At 38.2% G+C, this 19,337-nt stretch overlaps 1 protein-coding gene across 18 annotated transcripts in view; it reads right to left on the minus strand.

Moving 5' to 3' along the window:
• The window catches only part of Tasp1 (taspase 1), a 219,382-nt gene that overhangs the window by 55,968 nt on the left and 144,077 nt on the right, over window positions 1-19,337 (minus strand). For 8 of the 18 annotated variants that reach the window (XR_001196398.3, XR_001196399.3, XM_040746378.1 and 5 more), the window contains one exon: window positions 12,217-12,327. The exons of 2 other annotated variants lie outside the window; for them this stretch is intronic. Coding sequence is in view for 13 of the 16 variants with exons in the window: in XM_040746378.1 (XP_040602312.1) it covers window positions 12,217-12,327 (111 nt within the window). In the remaining 3 variants the exon portion in view is untranslated. Of the gene's footprint in view, window positions 1-10,783; window positions 10,869-12,216; window positions 12,328-19,337 lie in introns of those variants that run through there. 8 more of the 18 variants (XR_005877447.1, XM_021226385.2, XM_021226387.2 and 5 more) reach the window with 2 other exon arrangements.

Here is a 19,337-nt window from a genome sequence, read left to right on the forward strand (position 1 = left end):
TGTAAATTTTGGAGATTAGCCCTCTGTCAGACATGGGGTTAGTGAATATCTTTTCCCATTCTGTGTACTGCCTTTTTGTCTTGTTGACTGTATCCTTTGCCTTACAGAGGTTCTTAGTTTCAGGAGGTCCCATTTGTTAATTGTCTATCTCAGTGTCTGTGCTACTGGGGTTATGTTCATGAAGCAGTCTCCTGTACCAATTTGTTGAAGAGTATCTCCCACTTTCTCTTCTAAGAGTTTCAGTGTGGTTGGATTTATGTTGAGGTCTTTGATCCATTTGAATTTAGGTTTTGTGCAAGGAGATAGACATGGATCTATCTGCAGTCTTCTGCATGCCAATATACAGTTATGCTAAAACCATTTGTTGAAGATGCTATCTTTTTTCCATTGTATAATTTTAGCTTCTTTTGTCGAAAAATCAGCTGTTCATAGGTTTGTGGATTAATCTCAGAGTGTTCCCTAAAAGTTTTTTGGGTCACTTATGTAAACTATCATATCATCTGCAAATAGTGAAATCTTGACTTCTTCTTTTCCTATTTGTATCCCCTTTATCTCCTTTTGTTGTCTTATTGAGCTAGCTAGAACTTCAAGTACAATATTGAAGAGATATGGAGACAGTGGATAGCCTTGTTTTGTTCCTGATTTTAGAGGAATTACATTGAGTTTCTCTCCATTTAGTTGGATTTAGCTGTTGGTTTACTGTATATTGCTTTTTTGATGTTCAGGTATGTTCCTGTTATCCCTGATCTCTTTAGGACCTTTATCATGAAGGGGTGTTGGATTTTGTCAAAGGCTTTTTCAGCATGTAGTGAGATGATCTTGTGGTTTTTCCTTTGCAGTTTGTTTATAGGGTAGATCACATTGATAGATTTTCTAATGCTGAACCATCCCTGCATTCCTGGGATGAAGCCTATTTGATCATGGTGGATGATTTTTCTGATGTGTTCTTGAATCCGATTTGCTAGTATTTTATTGAGTATTTTTGCATCGATGTTTACAAGGGAAATTGGTCTATAGTTCTCTTTCTTAGTTTTATCTTTGTGTGGCTTGGATACCAAGGTAATTGTAGCCTCATAAAAGGAGTTTGGCAGTGACCCTCCCGTTTCTATTGGGTGGAACCCTTTGCGGAGTATTGGAATTAGCTCTTCTTTGAATTTCTGGTAGAATTCTGCACTGAAGCCACCTGGGCCTGGGCTTTTTTTTTTTTTTTTTTTGGTTGGGAGATTTTTGATGACTGCTTGTATTTCATTAAGGGTTATAGGTCTGTTTAGATTGTTTATCTGTTCTTGATTTAGTTTTGGCATGTGATATCTATCCAGAAAATTGTTCATTTCCTTTAAATTTTCAAATTTTGTGGAGTACAGGTTTTTAAAGTATGCCCTGATGATTCTTTGGATTTCATCACTGTATGTTGTTATGTCCCTCTTTTCATTTCTGATTTTGTTAATTTGTGTACTCTCTCTCTGCCTTTTGGTGAGTTTGGACAAAGGTTTGTCTATCTTGTTGATTTTCTCAAAGAACCAAGTCTTGTTTCATTGATTCTTTGCAATGTTTTCCTTGTTTCTACTTGATTGATTTCAGCCCTCAATTTGATTATTTCCTGGCGTCTACTCCTCCTGGGTGAGTTTGCTTCTTTTTGTTCTAGAGCATTCAGTTGTGCTATTAATTCTCTAGTGTGACTGTTCTCCAGTTTCTTCATGTGGGCACTTAGTGCTATGAACTTTCCTGTCAGCACTGCTTTCAGAGTGTCCCTTACGTTTGTGTATGTTGTTTCTTCATTCTCATTGAATTCCAGAAGTCTTTAATTTCTTTTTTATTTCTTCTTTTACCCAGGGATGGTGCAATTGTGCATTGTTCAATTTCCATGAGTTTGTAGGGTTTCTACGATTTGTGTTATTGTTGAATTCTAATTTTAATGCATGGTGGTCTGATAAGATACAGGGGGTTATTTCCAATTTTTTTGTATCTGTGGAGGTTTGCTATGTTTCCTATTATGTGGTCAATTTTAGAGAAGGTTCCATGTGGCACCGAGAAGAAGGTATATCCCTTTGTGTATGGGTGGAATGTTCTATAGATGTCTGTTAAACCCAGTTTTGTTTCTTTGTTAAGCTTCTGTCTGGAAGTCCAGTCTAGTGGTGAGAGCGGAGTGTTTAAGTCTCCTACTACTAGTGAGATTTTATGTGTGATTTGAGGTTTAGTAATGCTTCTTTCACAAATGTGGATGCCTTTGTATTTGTGGCATAGATGTTCAGAATTGAGACTTCATCTTGATGGACTTTTCCTTTGATGAATATGAAATGTCCTTCATCTCTTTTGATTGATTTTAATTTGAAGTCGAATTTGTTAGATATTAGGTTGCTACACCAGCTTGTTTCTTTGGTCCATTTGATTGGAAAATCTTTTCCCAACCCTTTATTCTGAGGTAATGTCTGTCTTTGACATTGAGATGTGTTTCTTGTATGCAGCAGAAGGATGGGTTCTGTCTTATCATCCATTCTGTTAGTCTGTGTCTTTGTATAAGCAAGTTGAGACTGTTGACATTGAGGGATATTAATGACCATTGATTGATGATTCTTATTTGTTTCTGATTTATTGGTAGTGATGTTATTGTGTGTGGGTTCTCCTCTCTTTTTCTTTTGGTGTTTGGTAAAGTAGGATTATCTATTGTCTATGTCTTTGTAAGTGTAGTTATCTTCATTGGGTCTAGGTTTTCCTTCCAGCACTTCCTGTAGGGCTAGATTCATGGATATATAGTCTGGCTTTGTTGTGGAATATTTTGTCTTTTAAACAAATTTTACTACTAATAAAAGTTGCATACCATCTTAAGAAAAATCATCAAATGCAATGAGAAAATGTAGGGAGAATAATAAACAGACAATTTCAAGAAAAATAGAAAAAGTACCAAGTTATATGTAGAAAGTTTCTAAAACTGACTTAGGCATAGTAGCACACACCTTTAATCCCAGCACTTGGGAGGCAGATCTGTGAATTCAAGGCCAGGCTGGTTTACACAGAAAGACTACCCACAACAACACAGAGAGACCATGGTTGCAAAAACATAAACAAACAAACAAACAAACAAGAAACTAGGGGTGGAGCAGATACAGTACAAAGGGAAGAATCAATGTATCCTTATTTGCAGACAGTAAAAACACAAAAGACTCTAAAAACTCCACCAGGAAACTCCTATGGCTGATCAACACTTTCAGCAATGTGGCAGGACACAATATACATACAAAATAGTGGGCAGTTTCCCTATATACCAATGACAAATATGCTGAGAAAGAAGCCAGGAAACCAAACCATTCACAACCACAAACAAACAAACAAACAAATACACAAAAATCCTGGAACAACTCTAAAAAATTAGGGAAAGATTTGTACAGTAAAAAGCTTAAAATGTTGAAAAAAGAAACTGAAAAAGACATCAGAAGATGGAAAGATCTCTCATACTCATAAACTAGTAACATTAATAATATTGTGAAAATGGCCACCCTACCAAAGCAATCTACAGATTTACTGTGATCCCTACCAAAACTCCAACACAATTGTTCACAGAAACTGAAAAAATAACCCTCAACTTCATATGGAAATACACACCTACATCTATACCATACCACACATATCCCCCAAACACAATCAAACAGGATAGCTAACACAATAAAATAACTGCTGGAAATACCAACATTCTGATCTGTAGTCATATTATAGAGCTACAGTAATAAAAACAGACACATTGATCAACAGAAAGGAACTGAACAGCCAACCAAGCATTAAGTCCACATACTTAGAAATACATGACAAAGAAATCAAAAATATAACTGGGAAAAAGGTAGCATCTTCTACAAATGGTCAAATTGGATGGCTACACATAAGAGAATAAAAATAGATGCATATTTTCAGCCTGTATAAAACTTAAAATTAACTTCAAGAACCTCAACATTAAGACCTGATATCCTGAATCTGCCAGTAGGTAAAGTGGGAATAGACAAACTAATTGCTACAGGAAATAACTTTAAAAATAGGACTCAAACATCTCAGACATAAGAACAATGGATAAATGGGGTCCCATAAAACTAACTGGCTTCTATGTAACAAATAACAACATAATTCAAGTGAAGACACAGCCTACAGAATGGCAAAAAAAAAAAACTTTATCCATTATACATTTGACAGAGTTAGTATATAGAATACAAGAGAATTGAAAATAATAATAATGACAATAATAACTTTGAAACAATCAACCCACTTTACAAGTGGGGTATAGAATTAAAAACAGTTCGTAAAGATGAAATACTTTTGTTCAACATCCTTAGCCATCAGGGAAATGCAAAGTTAAAGCTGCTTTCATCATGCCCCGATCGGAATGGCCAAGATTAATAAGACAAATAGCAGACAAAAACCTAGCATGGAGGAGGGGAAATAAGTACTAAATCCTATCCCAAGCCTAGAAGCTATTCAGAATGGACAGGCTCTGGGAGAGTTTTCTTCAATGACATGACACTGAGTATATTAACCACCAAGGCAGGCTCCACCCATGCTCAGGAGTAGTTATTCGGCTAACATAAAGTGGACTCCAGGTTTTTGGCTTTGGTTTTTCAGTGAATGGGTAGAAGGAAATGGAGGAAGATTTGGGAAGACTTGTGAGAAGGGAAATATATTGTATGAAATTCTTAAAGAATGAATAAAAGCATAAGTCTTAAAGGAGACAAAACCATTTTTTATTTTTAGCTAAAATTTTCTATACTTAAAAATGCTGATCATTATTGAAATGAGAATATGAACAGAGCAGTCTGGCACCTCAGGAACATGGAAGCAACCACTGTGTCTTACTGCTACTGAAAATCTGAATGGATTAGCTACCTTTCACATTTCTGGGATAAAATACCCATCAAAAGCAACTTGAAGGAGTTTTGGGGACCATGCAGATCTGCCTCCTCGTTCTACAATGAAGAAAGAGAACAAAGAGACCTGTCTTTTTTAGGTAGACAGCTAATTATCAGTGCACTAAAAGAAGAAAGAACTCAACCTCCTTGCTTTTAGTCCAGGCCTCCACTAAATCCAATTTATCTCATTCCAAGTACTTTGTAAAGACCACATGAACTTCCTGAATTTTTTTATTTCCTAATCACATGTCCAAATCATCTGATTAAAAGGAATTTGAGATTTATGGACTGACTCCAGTAGAGAACCAAGAGAATTTAGCATGTCCAAGGAATTTTTGAATTTCCTCTTACCTAATGTTCTTGATCTTAAGAGAGAAAATCATTTAAGTAACTTGCTGCAACCAAGACATGACACAAAGCTAAAAAGGATCACTGCCCCAAGTCATAGGACATTCTTCTATATTTTACACAAATTTATAGAACAAATCAATACTCTCTAGCTAACAAGGTGGCTTTAAGGGCAAATCCCTGAATTCTTGCACACTAACTTTTAAGTTAGTTAGGTACTTTAACTACTAAAACAGCAAGATCAATTAGTTGAGTCTGTAAAGTTCCTTGTTCCTCTCTAAAGCAAGGAGTTTTTAAGATGGGGTTCAATAGGCACTAAATAATAGACTACCCGAGGCAAAAATGCCCAGTGTCAGCAATTTTTCAAAGTTACACAAAAGAAGAGCAAAGCACCAGAAAAGACTAACATTTAGGGAGTCCTAGACCCAAATTTGGTGTCGAACTAACAGTGACTATGGCTTTATATTCAGTAGGGTCATTTGTATTGTTGGTATTAGCAGATCCAAAGTGACCATACACTATAATTATATACCTGTCACATGACTTGTTGGGGGTTCCTCTGTGTAACAATCCTGGCTACCTGATACTTGCTTTGTATACCAGGCTGGCCTCAATCTCAAAGAGATCAGCCTGCCTCTGGCTCCTGATTGCTGGGATTAAAGGTATATTCCACCATTGCCTGATTTGTCACAGGACTTCTAAGAAGTTAGCTTTTATGAGCCTCTATTATTCAATTCTTAATATTTTTCTCATTGATGTCCTGAGACTACAAATGCCATATATATACAATGACAACAAATCACATAAATCCTGTGTTATTAGGCCAAGATTCACTTTTCTTGAAGAACAGCATTCAACATTATTAATGAAATAAAAGAATAAGATATAAGTCTGACAGATTTGAGAACACAACAAGAATGCAACCAATCTTTTCTGAGATTAACTATTGGTAGACATCAGATCATATTCATAATTTATTACTTAGTTTGTATGTCAATATCAAGTAGCACTTAGTAATACACACAGATGGAGGGAGGGGAGGGAAGGAGGGAGGGGAGAGAAGGAGGGAGGGAGAGGGAAGGAAGGGGAAGGAGGGAAGGAGGGAGGGAGAGAGGAAAGAGGAGAGAGAGAGAGAGAGAGAGAGAGAGAGAGAGAGAGAGAGAGAGAGAGAGAGAGAGAGAGAGAGAGAGAGAGAGAGAACAACCATCCAGATAATTTAGAACCTTGGATCTTTTCGAAGCTGCATAACCTTGGCCACTTGGTGCTCTTCCAAAATACTTAAACTCAATTTCTAGAACCCATACAGTGGCTTACAACCATTTGAAACTCCAGTTCTGAAGGATTCAAGACATTCTCCTGGCCTCTGGGTGCACCAGGCACAGGTGAAGTGCACAGACATATATACAGGCAATACACTCATAAAAAGAAGAACATAAGAAAACACCTGTTCAAAATATCTTCCTCATGAAATAAATTTTCCTTTAGTCAGCCATTCTATTTTCTACTAAATAAACAAAATTTTTCTAAGGATAATTTGTTTTTTCTGTGTATGTGTGACTGAAAATTTCCTTTCTAATAGGGAATGATGCTTTTAAAAGACCAAGGTCATAACTTAGGATTTTGAGGAAGTCATTCAAGTTTTAGTCCCACGCTAGAATCCCTTCATTTCTCCATCAGTGAATCCAGCTGAATTTTGTTTCATTCTTTGAACTTCTTTGTGGGCTTTTGCATATTCTACATTGTGACAACTTCCGAGTAACTTGGAGTAGATTAAGCCAAAATTATCAAAAAAAGCAATGGTTTGGAGAAATACTTGCTTAGCCTGGTTTCCATAAGAATCCTTAAATTAGAACTTGGAATTAATGTGTGATTTATGGGAAAACTAGTTGTAGTAAGAGTTTCTGTTTCTGTCCAGAGCCAACAGAAGTAAAGGATGGGGGGAAAAGAAACATCAGAACAGCCCCAGCTAGATTTGAGGAAATCAGAGAACAAAGAGACCTATGCTCCCTTTCCCAGCAAGATGTAGAAAGACAGAAACTGATGGTGAAGTTCCCCACTCCAAGGCACACTCGGAACACCAAGATGCTCATCTACAAGTAAGGCACAACAGCCTGATGTGACCTGACTACCTCATAAAATATCCTAGAGGTTCTGGGCTCACCAACTGAACCACTAGGGCTCAGTGAAAAGGCTGAGAGGGAACATAAGTTAAACTGTCTGTCAGTTGAGTATCTGTGGTCAGTGGTTGAGGTGTGAGTTGAGAAAGCCAGAAGCTACAGCTACCATAATGAATTCAATGGTGACAGAGGCTGATTGCCTATAAACAGATGTAGGTAAAGTCACATCCTGTTGGGGAAGTCCTGTTATTTGTCAGTAAAGTACTGTTGAGCCTATAGAAAACCTAGACAGGAGGGACTAGGAGTCGAGGAGGATTCTGGGAAAGAGAAAGACAAGAGAGTTTGAGATGTAACCGCATGGGGTAGGAAGCCGGGAACTATTCTCCGGTAAGAAACATACTCAGATTAACAATTATGGGGTAATTACTTAAGTCAGAGCTAGCCAGTAACAAACAAGCAAGGCCAACAGCTTCATAATTAATATAGCCTCCTGTGTGTTTATTTGGGACTGATGCGGATCTAGAACCAGGCTGGCGCGGCAGAGCCCAGGCGACTGGCGGGGGGATAAACCAAAGCGGCTAGCAAAGAAAAAGCTTCTCTTAACAGAATGGTGATCAGGAGTGGGATCATGAATTTCCACGCAGAATGGCAAAAGCTTTAAAGGAATTTTAGAAACAGAAGAACGGAGAGAAGCACAGATTTTGGTAGCAGCATTTTTCTCAGGTGTGCTCTGTTTTGCTAGCGACAAGCCGAGATTCACGTGGCTCGCTTACCAGAGTCTTCCTGACTCAGCATAAAAAGAAAAAAAAAAAAAACCAGCAAGGTTGTTTTAAGAGACTCTGCTACCGATTCAAAGGGGTGTACGTACAGCTGGAAGTGGCAGCTTTTGCTGGATGTCAGCATGGACTGAGGCGGTAAGCTGGAGTCACGCTTAGCCCGCCATCTTGAAACGGCAGTTTAAAACAGCCGCGGTTTTACAGATAAGACACGTGGCCAGGAAAACATAAAGATTTACAGTAAAGTCAGACTTGGATAAAGAAAAACTTCTAAAGGTTTACAGTGTGTTTAAAAATATACGTGAGATTGAGAGAGAAAATGAAACGACAAAGTGGATATAAATACAAAAGCCAGCGTTGTGGTGGCACACGCTGGTAGGACTTACTCCAGAGGCAGAGGCAGGCAGATTTCCAAAGAGAAACCCTGTCTCAAAGAAAAATAAAAGTGAAATAGATAAAGTAATAATAGATAAATAAACAAGCCACATAAAGATGGAAAATACACAGAGAGTCTGGATACTGTATGCTATTGTGTTTTTCAGTTTTTTGCTTGCTCAGGAAGGAACTGCTACTAAAGTACACTTGATTATAAATGCTGCTAAATTAATCCAACTTCTATCTTTTGAAAATGCCTTGACTTCAAAATTTAAGTATAAGGATATGTTACTTGGAAAAGGAGAATTTGCTTATGTTTCTATAGAAAATGAAAAGCTGAGAATTCCTTCCAGGCTTCTGTGGTTTCACGAACCAAGACCCCCGGAAGCAGTGGATCAGATGTTCCAACAATTGAAACAGCTAAGATGATGCAGTCTTACAGACCCCGAAAATACGGACTTATACAGGTTTCTGAGTTTTGTCATGATCCCCATGGTATGAACAGCGCCCCCTTCCAGCAGGAAGCAGTTTGAAATGAGCGACGTCCTAATTCCCATCTTGTTTATAAATCTTTGTTTTCATTTAAATGGGATTGTTTATAATTGGTTAATGATCACAACCAATCTCCTTTTAATGGTAAAAAGGGGAATTATGGTATGGGTATTGTTTTTCATTTATTGAGACAAAATCAAGGTCAATTTTATGATGCTTATATTTCTCCTCTTGATTAAGTATTGTGCTTATACTGATCTTTTAAAACATAATGCATAATTGAATACAGACTATAGATAGTTACTTATAATAGTTAGAATTTATAGTTAGGTAAGTTAGGTTTTCTAGATATATAGAGATAATATTTGAGACAGACAGATAGTCTTCAAACCTTTCAAAGGCCTTCAGAAAATGGCATTTTAAAATGGTTTAGGGTTTTTCTTGACAATGAGAAATGTCTGCTCCTGGCAGCACCAATTATGAGAGGAAAATGGGCATCGAAGAAACTCGTTATGGAGTTTGCTTTCAACATGGCAAGATTAGCCATTTGGGCAAGAAACTGCTATTGCCTAGACTGACTGTTGCTGTATAAACTGGACATGCAGGACCCACAGGAAAGTGAATGCTGAACTCAGTCTTACAGGGTTCCTGCTTCATGGAAGAGTCCGAGAGACTTTCTGCAGGACAAAGAAAAATGACTGACAGACTGCCAACGCAGATGGACAGTTTGAAATTTCCTGCTTTGCTGAGAAGTGTTCCAGACACATTGTGGCCTATGGGCTGAAGATGGATGCCCCAACGTTACAGAGGAACTTCGGGTGACTGTCCAGGCAGTAAGATATCTCTGTCAATCCTAGTGTTTATATATTATCCTTCTGTGGTCTTTGATGGAGTTGAAGACAGATAGTTATAATTATAGTTTTCCTTAGTAATGATAAAAGATAAGCTACATATAGAACTTGGGACTCACAAGGATGGGATGGATGATATTTTCTTTAAATCTTGCTAAAATATTGTAACTATGTTCTTACTTGATAACTGTTCTGTCATATACAATTTGACTATGTTAAAATTAAGACCTTTCTTTTGTTTAAACAGAAAAGAGGAGATGTTGGGGAAGTCCTGTTATTTGCCTGTGCATTTGTCAATAAAGTACTGTCTGGCCAATAGAAAACCTAGATAGGAGGGACTAGGAGTCGAGGAGGATTCTGGGAAGGGGAAACAGAAGAGAGTCGACATGTGACGCCATAGGGGTAAGAAGCCGGGAACTATTCTCCGGTAAGAAACATACTTAGATTAACAATTATGGGGTAATTACTTAAGGCAGAGCTAGCCAGTAAGGGACAAGCAAGGCCAACAGCTTCATAATTAATATAGCCTCCTGTGTGTTTATTTGGGCCTCATGCGGATCTAGAACCAGGCTGGCGCGGCAGAGCCCAGGTGACTGGCAGGGGATAAACCAAAGCGGCTAGCAAAGGAAAAAGCTTCTCTTAACAACATCCTGGTAGAGGAAATGAATTGCAGGACTAGAGTGTTGCTCCACATTGGACCCCAGAACTCAGATGCTCCCTGAAGTCCAGGTGCCACCATAACAGGAACAAAATATAATAGTACAAAATAGTACATGTATATATGGGAATATTAAAAAATAGTTTATGTAACTAGTAGAAAGGTGAGTCAATAATTTAAGTTCGAGAAAATAAGCACAGCTACAATATAGACCCCTCTTATAACTTCCAGCACAGACTAGGGCAGAGTGGTGGGTTTGGTGGTGTGGGTGCAAAGTTACCTGATAGAGTCTTCCTCAGCAATGGGTCCATAAAGCGTTCATCCAGAACCGTGCAGTCGGGTCCAGTGATAACTCTTCTACAATCCTCAACATAGAAACTAGAGCTCAACAGACTGAACACAACTGTCAGCCATGACTCTTTCAACAAGCTCCTGAGTCCCAGAGGGTCATCTGCCAAGCAGTCATTCCTTCTGTGTTCTCTGCAACCTTTGTGCTCTGACAACCAGGCACACACTGCACACAAGTCACCCAGAGCTCAGCATCTGTGGCCTTTCTAAACTCTGGAGCAAGACCTAAGTCATTTGATTCCAGATCTACCTGATCTTGACCCAACCAATAAAGTTCGGCTGTCTGATGGCCAATCTACAGCCTCTCTGATAGGATTTAAAGTCCCTCCAAGTATGTTCTTCTAGGGAAACTTTCATCCTGGGGTACCTGTCTTAGGGTTTCTACTGCTATGATAAAACATCATGACCAAAAGCAACTTGGGGAGAAAAGGGTTTATTTCAGCTTACAACTATCCAGTTACACTCTATCACTGAGGGTCATCAGGGTTGGAACTCAACCAGGAACCTGGAGGTAAGAACTGAAGCAGAGTCGATGAAGGAGCACTGTTTTTTTACTGGCTTGCTAAGACTGCTTTCTTGTACAACTCAGAACTACCTGCCCAAGAATGGCATTGTCCACAGTGAGCTACATCAATTATCAACTAAGAAAATGCACCAGACTTACCTAAAGGAGGAATTTTCTCAGGTGAGATTTCCTTTCCTCAAATGACCCTTGGATATTGTCTACGTTAACATAAACACTAACCAGCACAGTAGTAAACACTCTCCATTTACCTTCTAGCTACTGCTTATCATAGTTAGAATGTCTTCTTTTTAGATTTCACCTGTTTAATCTATTGTATGGTTTCTAAATCCTGTTTAGAACAGAAGTGTCACATCTACTTTATCTCAATACCTAAGCAGACCATTTTTTCAACTCAAACAAACACCCTCAAATTATTCCCCAACACACACATATATGCACATCTAGTTACAGAATTGGGCAAATGTCCAGAGAGGATTCCATCTTGACCTGTGCAGTGCACATGGCAATAAGATGAGAAGAATACAATGCTTCAACTGCATTTCAAACATATTATACTATATTGTCCCCTTGAGTTTCTTTTACAGAATTTCATTTTACTTCTTGTCACTTTAATGCTCAATAATGTCTCAGAATATAGATACTAAATTAAATAGCTGATATCATGCTGTAGTAGCTACTGTGATAGGATTTTCGCTCATAAACAATATTAACTGAAGGTCTAGCTTCATGCTAGGCAGTGAAAAAAAATCTAGAGCCTTATGTGGGAAAATTGATTCCTTATACAGCTCAGGGAAATTTTCTATATTTAGAAGGTGTCCTTTTCTAAAAGTTCCACTTACTGATAAACTTGTTTTGCATAGTCTCCAACAGAGCTTGGTGAGCATCTTCAGCTTGTAAAGCGTGTGAACATTCTCTAGCCAGTATGGTGCGCACAAGATGCTCTCCACATCCTACAAGTCCAAGAAAAACAACAGTTGAGGGAAAGCAATACTGAATGCTCCTGCTTGTCTCAATAACATAAAACACCCTTGCATACAACTTACAAAGTAATTATGAAACAGGACAACTCACTGAAGGAATGACATGACCTCTATGAACAATCTGGTAGTTTTAGTAGTGGCATTTGATATAGTATCAGCAAACATGGGACTATTTAATCTCAAAAGAAAATAGTTAAAAATAAAACCCCTCTGATAAGATAATTGATGTTATTCCAATTTTTTTGTACCTGTTGATGTTTGCTATCTTGCCAAGTGTGTGGTCGATTTTTGAGAAGGTTCCATGTGGCTCTGAGAAGAAGATATATTCTTTTGTGTTTAGATGGAATTAGTTAAATAGATGTCTGTTAAATATGTATGTTGAGTCATAACTTCTATTAGTTCCTTTATTTCTTTGTTAAGTTTCTATCTAGTAGTCCTGTCTAGTGGTGAGAGTGGGAAGTCTCCCACTATAAGTGTTTGAGGTTTTATGTGTGATTTGAGTTTTAGTAATGTTTCTTTTACAAATTTGGGTGTCTTTGTATTTGGGGCATAGATGTTCAGATTGAGACTTCATCTTGGTGGATTTCTCCTGTGATGACTATGAAATGACTTCCTTCGTCTTTTTTGATTGATTTTAGTTTAAAGTCTAAGTTGTTAGATATTAGGATTGCTACCCCCCACTTGTTTCTCGTGTCCATTTGATTGGAAAATCTTTTCCCAACCCTTAACTCTGACATAATGTCTATTTTTGAAGCTGAGGTGTGTTTCTTGCATGCAGCAGAAGGATGGATTCTGTCTTCGAATCCATTCTGTTAGTCTGTCTTTTATGGGTGAGTTAAGACCATTAATATTGAGGGATATTAATGACCATTGATTGCTCATTCTTGGTTGTTTTGGAATTGTTGACGGTGGGGGTACTGTGTGTGGATTTCGACCCCTTTTTTCTTTTGGCTGTTGGTAAAGTGAGATTATCTACTGCCCATGTGTTTGTGGTTAGTTAACTTCCTTGGGAGCCCATTCCACATGGAGGGATGCTCTCTCAGCTTGGACACATGGGAGAGGGTCTAGGCCCTGACTTGGATGCTATGACAGACTCTGGAGATCCCCGTGAAGGGCCTCACCCTCCCTGGAGAGTGAAGTGGGGATTGGGTGGAGGGTTGGGGGAGTTGGTGGGGGGTGCAGGAGGAGGGGAGGGATTGGGAGCTGGGATTGACATGTGAAGCATGCTTGTTTCTAAATTTACAAAAGGAAAAAAATGAAACCCCTCTTTCAGAAGAATAATTTATATAACATGGGAATTCAAATTATGTACCTAGGGTTCTATCTCATTCCCACTAATGAGTAACTACACACCATTCTGTTGTGTAGTCTTACTCTCCACTTAACAGCTGTTTTCTATTTGATACCACTTGCCTGAGTGGCTGGAAAGAAATGTAGGCATCTCCAGGGGCAGCCTAAATCTCTCCCTACCTCTTGTTCAAGAAAACCATAACAACAAATGTCTTCATTCTTTCATACTCATAGAGCTTTTAGGAGTAAATTCTCTCTCCAATATTAAAAAAATGTAAATTTTGGGACTCAAGAGATGGTTTACCAATTAAATATATTTATTATTACAGAGGACCTAGGTTTGGTTCCTAGCACCCACAACTGTCTGTGATTCCAGACTGATGTGGGTACAGTACACACACGATTCACATACATTTATGAATGTGAAATACTCATACACAGAGAGAGGGAAGGAAGGAAGGAAGGAAGGAAGGAAAGAAGGAGGGAAGGAAGGAAGGAAGGAAGGAAGGAAGGATGGATGGATTGAGGGAGAAAGAGGAAGGAGGGGGAAGGACGGAGGGAGGTGAGGAATTTTAACTTGAGAAAAATTTGGACCACTCAGAGACACTTAGTAAGAGTAGTAGGTTCAGGCAGGATGGTACTGATTAAGAGTAATGAACAGAGGTTCTATGGCAGTAGACACTGCAAATGTATGGTTAAAGGAAGCTTAATTTAAGGATTGGTGAGTTCTAGTAGAACATTTCTTGGAAAGGAAGAAGATCCTTTCTATAAGAAAAAAATTTAAACATTTAAATCTGCTATCAGGATCTAAGCTTCTGTGAACCTAAAAGACAAGAAGCATCTTTCAGCTACATTCAGAAGGAGCTCCACAAAAGAACAGTTATCCAGCAGGACAAAGCACAACTTAAGATGTTTGTAATTTACATACATGCACATGCACACCACAAAACACACAAACACACTGGGGAAAAGCAGAAAAAAAGGAGGTTCTCAACAATCATAATGAACCTTGAACTAAAATAGCTAAATTTAAGCAATCACTTTTATTTTTTGTTTGTTTAAACAATTATTTATTTTTATTTTAAATATGTGCATAAATCTCTGTGCACCACATCCATGCCTGGTGCTTGCTGAGAGGCCAGAAGAGATTGTTAGATCCCTTGGGACTGGAGTTGCAGACAAACAGTACTCGACTGCTTGGGAATGCTGGGAATCAATCCATGTCCTCTGGAAGGGAAATTAAGTGATCTTAACCATTGAGCTATTTCTCCAGCTAGGAATCACTTCTAAATAATAGCAACAACTTCTTTTGATGGAGAGAGCACCTTCAGTCTGTGAAATAAATGAAAACTAAATGATACTTAGCTCTCTGCTGAGTAGTAGTAGTAGTGTGATGAGGATCAAATACTACTGACGATATTAAGAAATATTGTCTCTAATAACCATTAAGCCATTCTGCTGCCTTTCATGTCAGAAAAGTCCTCTCCATATATACACCTCTTCTCTTCTGTTCACTCTTATCCCAATTATCCGTTTCCTTAAAAATACATGCAAATATGCACATTGTGCATATTATATATGCACATACTATGTATACTCACAGTTCAAGTAGTATGAGCCCAACTCTCAAACTGCCTGATATCTTACAGAAATGTCATCTTTTAAGATCTCTTTGTAAATATCTACACTTAGACAAAACTCCCCACAGAATTTAACACAGAACTTTGTGGGCAGGATTATGTCAACCCTCATTTTGTTCACTAATATTCATAAAATATAAAAGTAATAGTTAAAAAACATGTGTGACACTGTATAAGGATATTGTGTTAAGGTCACAAAACCTCATAAATTTTAATTCCCTTTGTGCACATATTTGATGCTGAACAATGTAATGTTATACTTTAGGACAATAGTGACAGAAAATAAACACACTATAAGCTAAATCACTGTTCAGAAGGTTATATATATATACATGCCTCAAGTAAAACAGCTAAACCACATGAAGCTATAACATTACATCAAAAATTCACATGTGTCAGGAAGATGTTTTTCTTTCTTATTACAGTAGACTATAAAGGGTTTCTCAATGATTGAGTTTTACTAAGAAATTATTAAAATTCTGATTTATATTCTGGCATATTTTACCTTTAACATAAAGATTAGGACACCAAAGCTTTTTCTACCATGAATTATGAATTCCAATGAAAGAAAATTGGAGTTTTAATCTACTAAATACCAAAGTTCCTTAGTACATGCCGCAATAGAAGTGAAGCATAACTCGGATGTTATTTGAGTTTCATTTTTTACTCATACACATGAGAAATATATTTCACTACATCTCCTCATTTATTCATTCACCTGTTCATTTATTTATTTATTTGTTTGTTTATTTATTTATAGTTTTTTGAGGCAGGGTTCCTCAGTGTAGCTTTGGAGTCTATCCTGGAAATTGCTCTGTAGGCTAGGCTGGCCTCCAGCTCACAGAGACCCATCTGCCTCTGCCTCTTGAGTGCTGGGATCAAAGGTGTGTGCCAAAACTACCTAGCTACTAATCTTCTTTTTGTCACTGCTTGTATAAGTAAAAGTATGTCATGATCTCACAACTTAATTTAATGAATACAACAAAGATTTGAAAACAAACGAGGCAAATAGCAATTGGGAAAGGTGGGTGTAATGAGGTCAGTCCCAGTTGCAGCACTAAGGAGGTGGAGGCAAGATGAGGAGCTCAAACTCAGCCTCAGTTGCAACAGGGAGCCAAAGGCCAGCCTGCCCACATGAGACTATATTAAAATAAATAAAGGAAGGAAAAAAGAATGCACTTATTTATCATCAATGAAACTTACAAGTACACTGACAAACACAGTGAATACATCAATCATATGTAAAAGGATTAGTAATGGGCCAGTGAAATGACTCAGGAAGTAAAAGTGCATGATGACAAACCTGATGACCTGAGTTTGATCCCAGGGAACTACATGATAGAAGGAGCAACTCAACTACCATAGAACTATCCTTTGACCTCAACACAACTATGTTTTTGATGCAGTGCATGAAGTAAATAAATATAATTTTTTTTACAAAAGCTACTCTGTGCAATCTTTTTTTATTTTAGAAATAGTCTTATTTTACCTCGCCCTCCTATCCTCCCATGCCCCACTGACCTCCTCAACCCACCTTCACCCATTCCCCAAGGATAGTGACGCCATTCACAGGGGATCACCAAAATCTATCACATCATTTGTGGGAGGGCCTAGGCCCTATTTTGTGATCTGGGCTGAAATAGCATCCCTCCATAGGGAATGGGCTCCCAAAGTCCATTTGTGCACTAGGAATAAACACTGGCTCCACTGTTAGAGGTCCCATAGACTGCCCAGGCCTCCTAGCTGGCACCCACATTCAGAGGGCTTGGTTTGTTCCAATACTGGTTCCCCAGCTTTATGACCAGGGTTTCTGTGCTCTCCTTAGGTTAGGTTAACTGTTTCTGTGGGTTTCTCCAGCATGGTCTTGTCTTATCATTAGCTGACATACCTTTCTTGCTAGGATTGGTTGATGACCAAAGGTGATGATAAATTCCTTATACCCAATTCTGCCCTCAATACCCTGATGTACTACTGTTGAGTGGGTATGCACCCTGTAAGATTTAAAGTAGAACTGACTAGTTCTTTTTTATATATAAAAGTTTAGATTAGTGATTCCTTATAAGATTAATTTTCAAGATAAGTAAAAAGTGATTGGTCCTTTCTTTGTAACTGGAAAATGCAGCCTGCCAGTAAAAGAATATCTTGCTTGATTACACAATATTAATCTGTAACAAGTTACTTGGATATGAATGTATGTGGGTCCTTGGAATAATTTTTTTCACCTGTGGAACAAGCATTCTTCCCGCCAGCCTTGTCCCAGTGCCGCATCAACCCCAAATAACACACAAGGACTATGCTGTCAGTCAATGTCCAGGGCTTCTCACTGGCTAGTTCTGTCTTAAGTATTACCCATAACTACTAATATATATATATTTCTATAAGGTCTTACATTACCGAGGACGCCAGCCTCATACATCCTCTCTTCCCGGGATCACACTGTTACTCCTACTCTTTACTACATTTCCCAGACTCGTCCACAACTCCTAGTCCCACCTATCTTGCTTCCCTATTGAACAACAGTGCTTTATTTATCAACCAATAAGACAAACATATACACAGAAGGACTTCCCCCATCACACCTGTAACACATAAAATGTTCAATCGTGTAAAGGATATGGAAAGCATGCTGTTTTTTACTTGTATTCATGAAACTGTTCACTTGAAAAACACGATGTAGCCACACTATAATTTTTATATTGCCTGAAAGATTTTGCTGAGATATAGAAGCTATCAGGAAGAGAATAAAGAAGGAGTTAAAATGAGTTAGAAGGAAAACATCAAGAATGAGAGTTAGGAGGAAAGAGAAGGAAAACATTAAGAATGAGAAAAATAGAAGGAGAACATCAAGCAAGACAGAAGGAAGATTTCTGGATAGAGACAACAAAAGAGAATATAGAACACAGAAGAATAAATAAGGAAATCATTGAGAGAGTGTGTCTTTCCCCTTAGCCCCTTAGATTAAAAAAAAAACAAAAGTCTTAGTAAGCACTGACTCTGTGGATTCCCTTTGGGCCCTGCTCTGCTGGAGGCTGGTCCTCCAGTCAGCAATAGTCATCCATTAATTTATGTTATTAAGTTACTTTCTACTAGGTTAAGTGTATTAATAGTTGGCACAGATGCTACTTATGTTATCAGATACAAAAATTATCAAACTCTGCCTGACTACAGAGGAATCACACAAGTGTAATGCCCGTTGGTCAGGATGCCAATATCCTGATTGAGTTTTCTAGGACATAACTTCTGAGATTCAGATGATAACCCTAGGCATTTCATTAGCCTTCAGCACCCTGTAAAGGTTACCTCTTGATAATTATAACACTTATCCAATTTCAGCTCACTCATTCCTAATGTGCTTCTTGCTGCTAAATTCCCAGCATACTCACATCCTTTACTAATGAAATAACATATTGTATAGATTATTTTCTCTGAATGGAAACATTTCACTCTGTGGAGAGGTTCCTTGGGACTCAGGAAGTAATTAAAACTTACAAATCTCAGGAAGTAAACAACTAACAAGTCTCAGGAAGTTCCTGAAACTCACAAAACTGGCAAGGCCCCTCCTAAAATTATATGAGTAGTAACAACTGCTGAGTAGAGAAGAATCTCTCTTACTCATGCAGCTGTCTGAAAAGTCATTTAGCTCTAGTAACAATGCTTTTTTGAATGGATACACACACTGAAACAGACATTTCAGTGATGCAGATGACTCTCAGTCATCCATATTCCTACAAGTAACCTCCTCACCTGTGTTCATGTAAGCAATTAAAATAAAATTAATGATTCACATATTGGACTTTGATTTGTCATTGGTTCCCTATTTGGTATTGAAAGATCCCGGCCCAGTCTACACAGGCAGCTGAGGCTTATGGAAAATTCCGTTTCCCCCACAGCTCAGCTGAATAGTCATTTTTTTTAATCAGAAGGGAGCTCAGCTCAAGGTCCTCATGGCTGAATGGCTGAATAGTCACTACTATCAGAAGGGAACTCTGCCCAGGGACACAGGTGTCTGCTGTCTGCATAGCCAGCCCAGCAAGATTGGGCAAGAACAGA

This window comes from Mesocricetus auratus, unplaced genomic scaffold (genome assembly GCF_017639785.1).
Source record: "Mesocricetus auratus isolate SY011 unplaced genomic scaffold, BCM_Maur_2.0 Super-Scaffold_100004, whole genome shotgun sequence".
In the NCBI taxonomy this organism is placed as follows: Eukaryota; Metazoa; Chordata; class Mammalia; order Rodentia; family Cricetidae; genus Mesocricetus; species Mesocricetus auratus.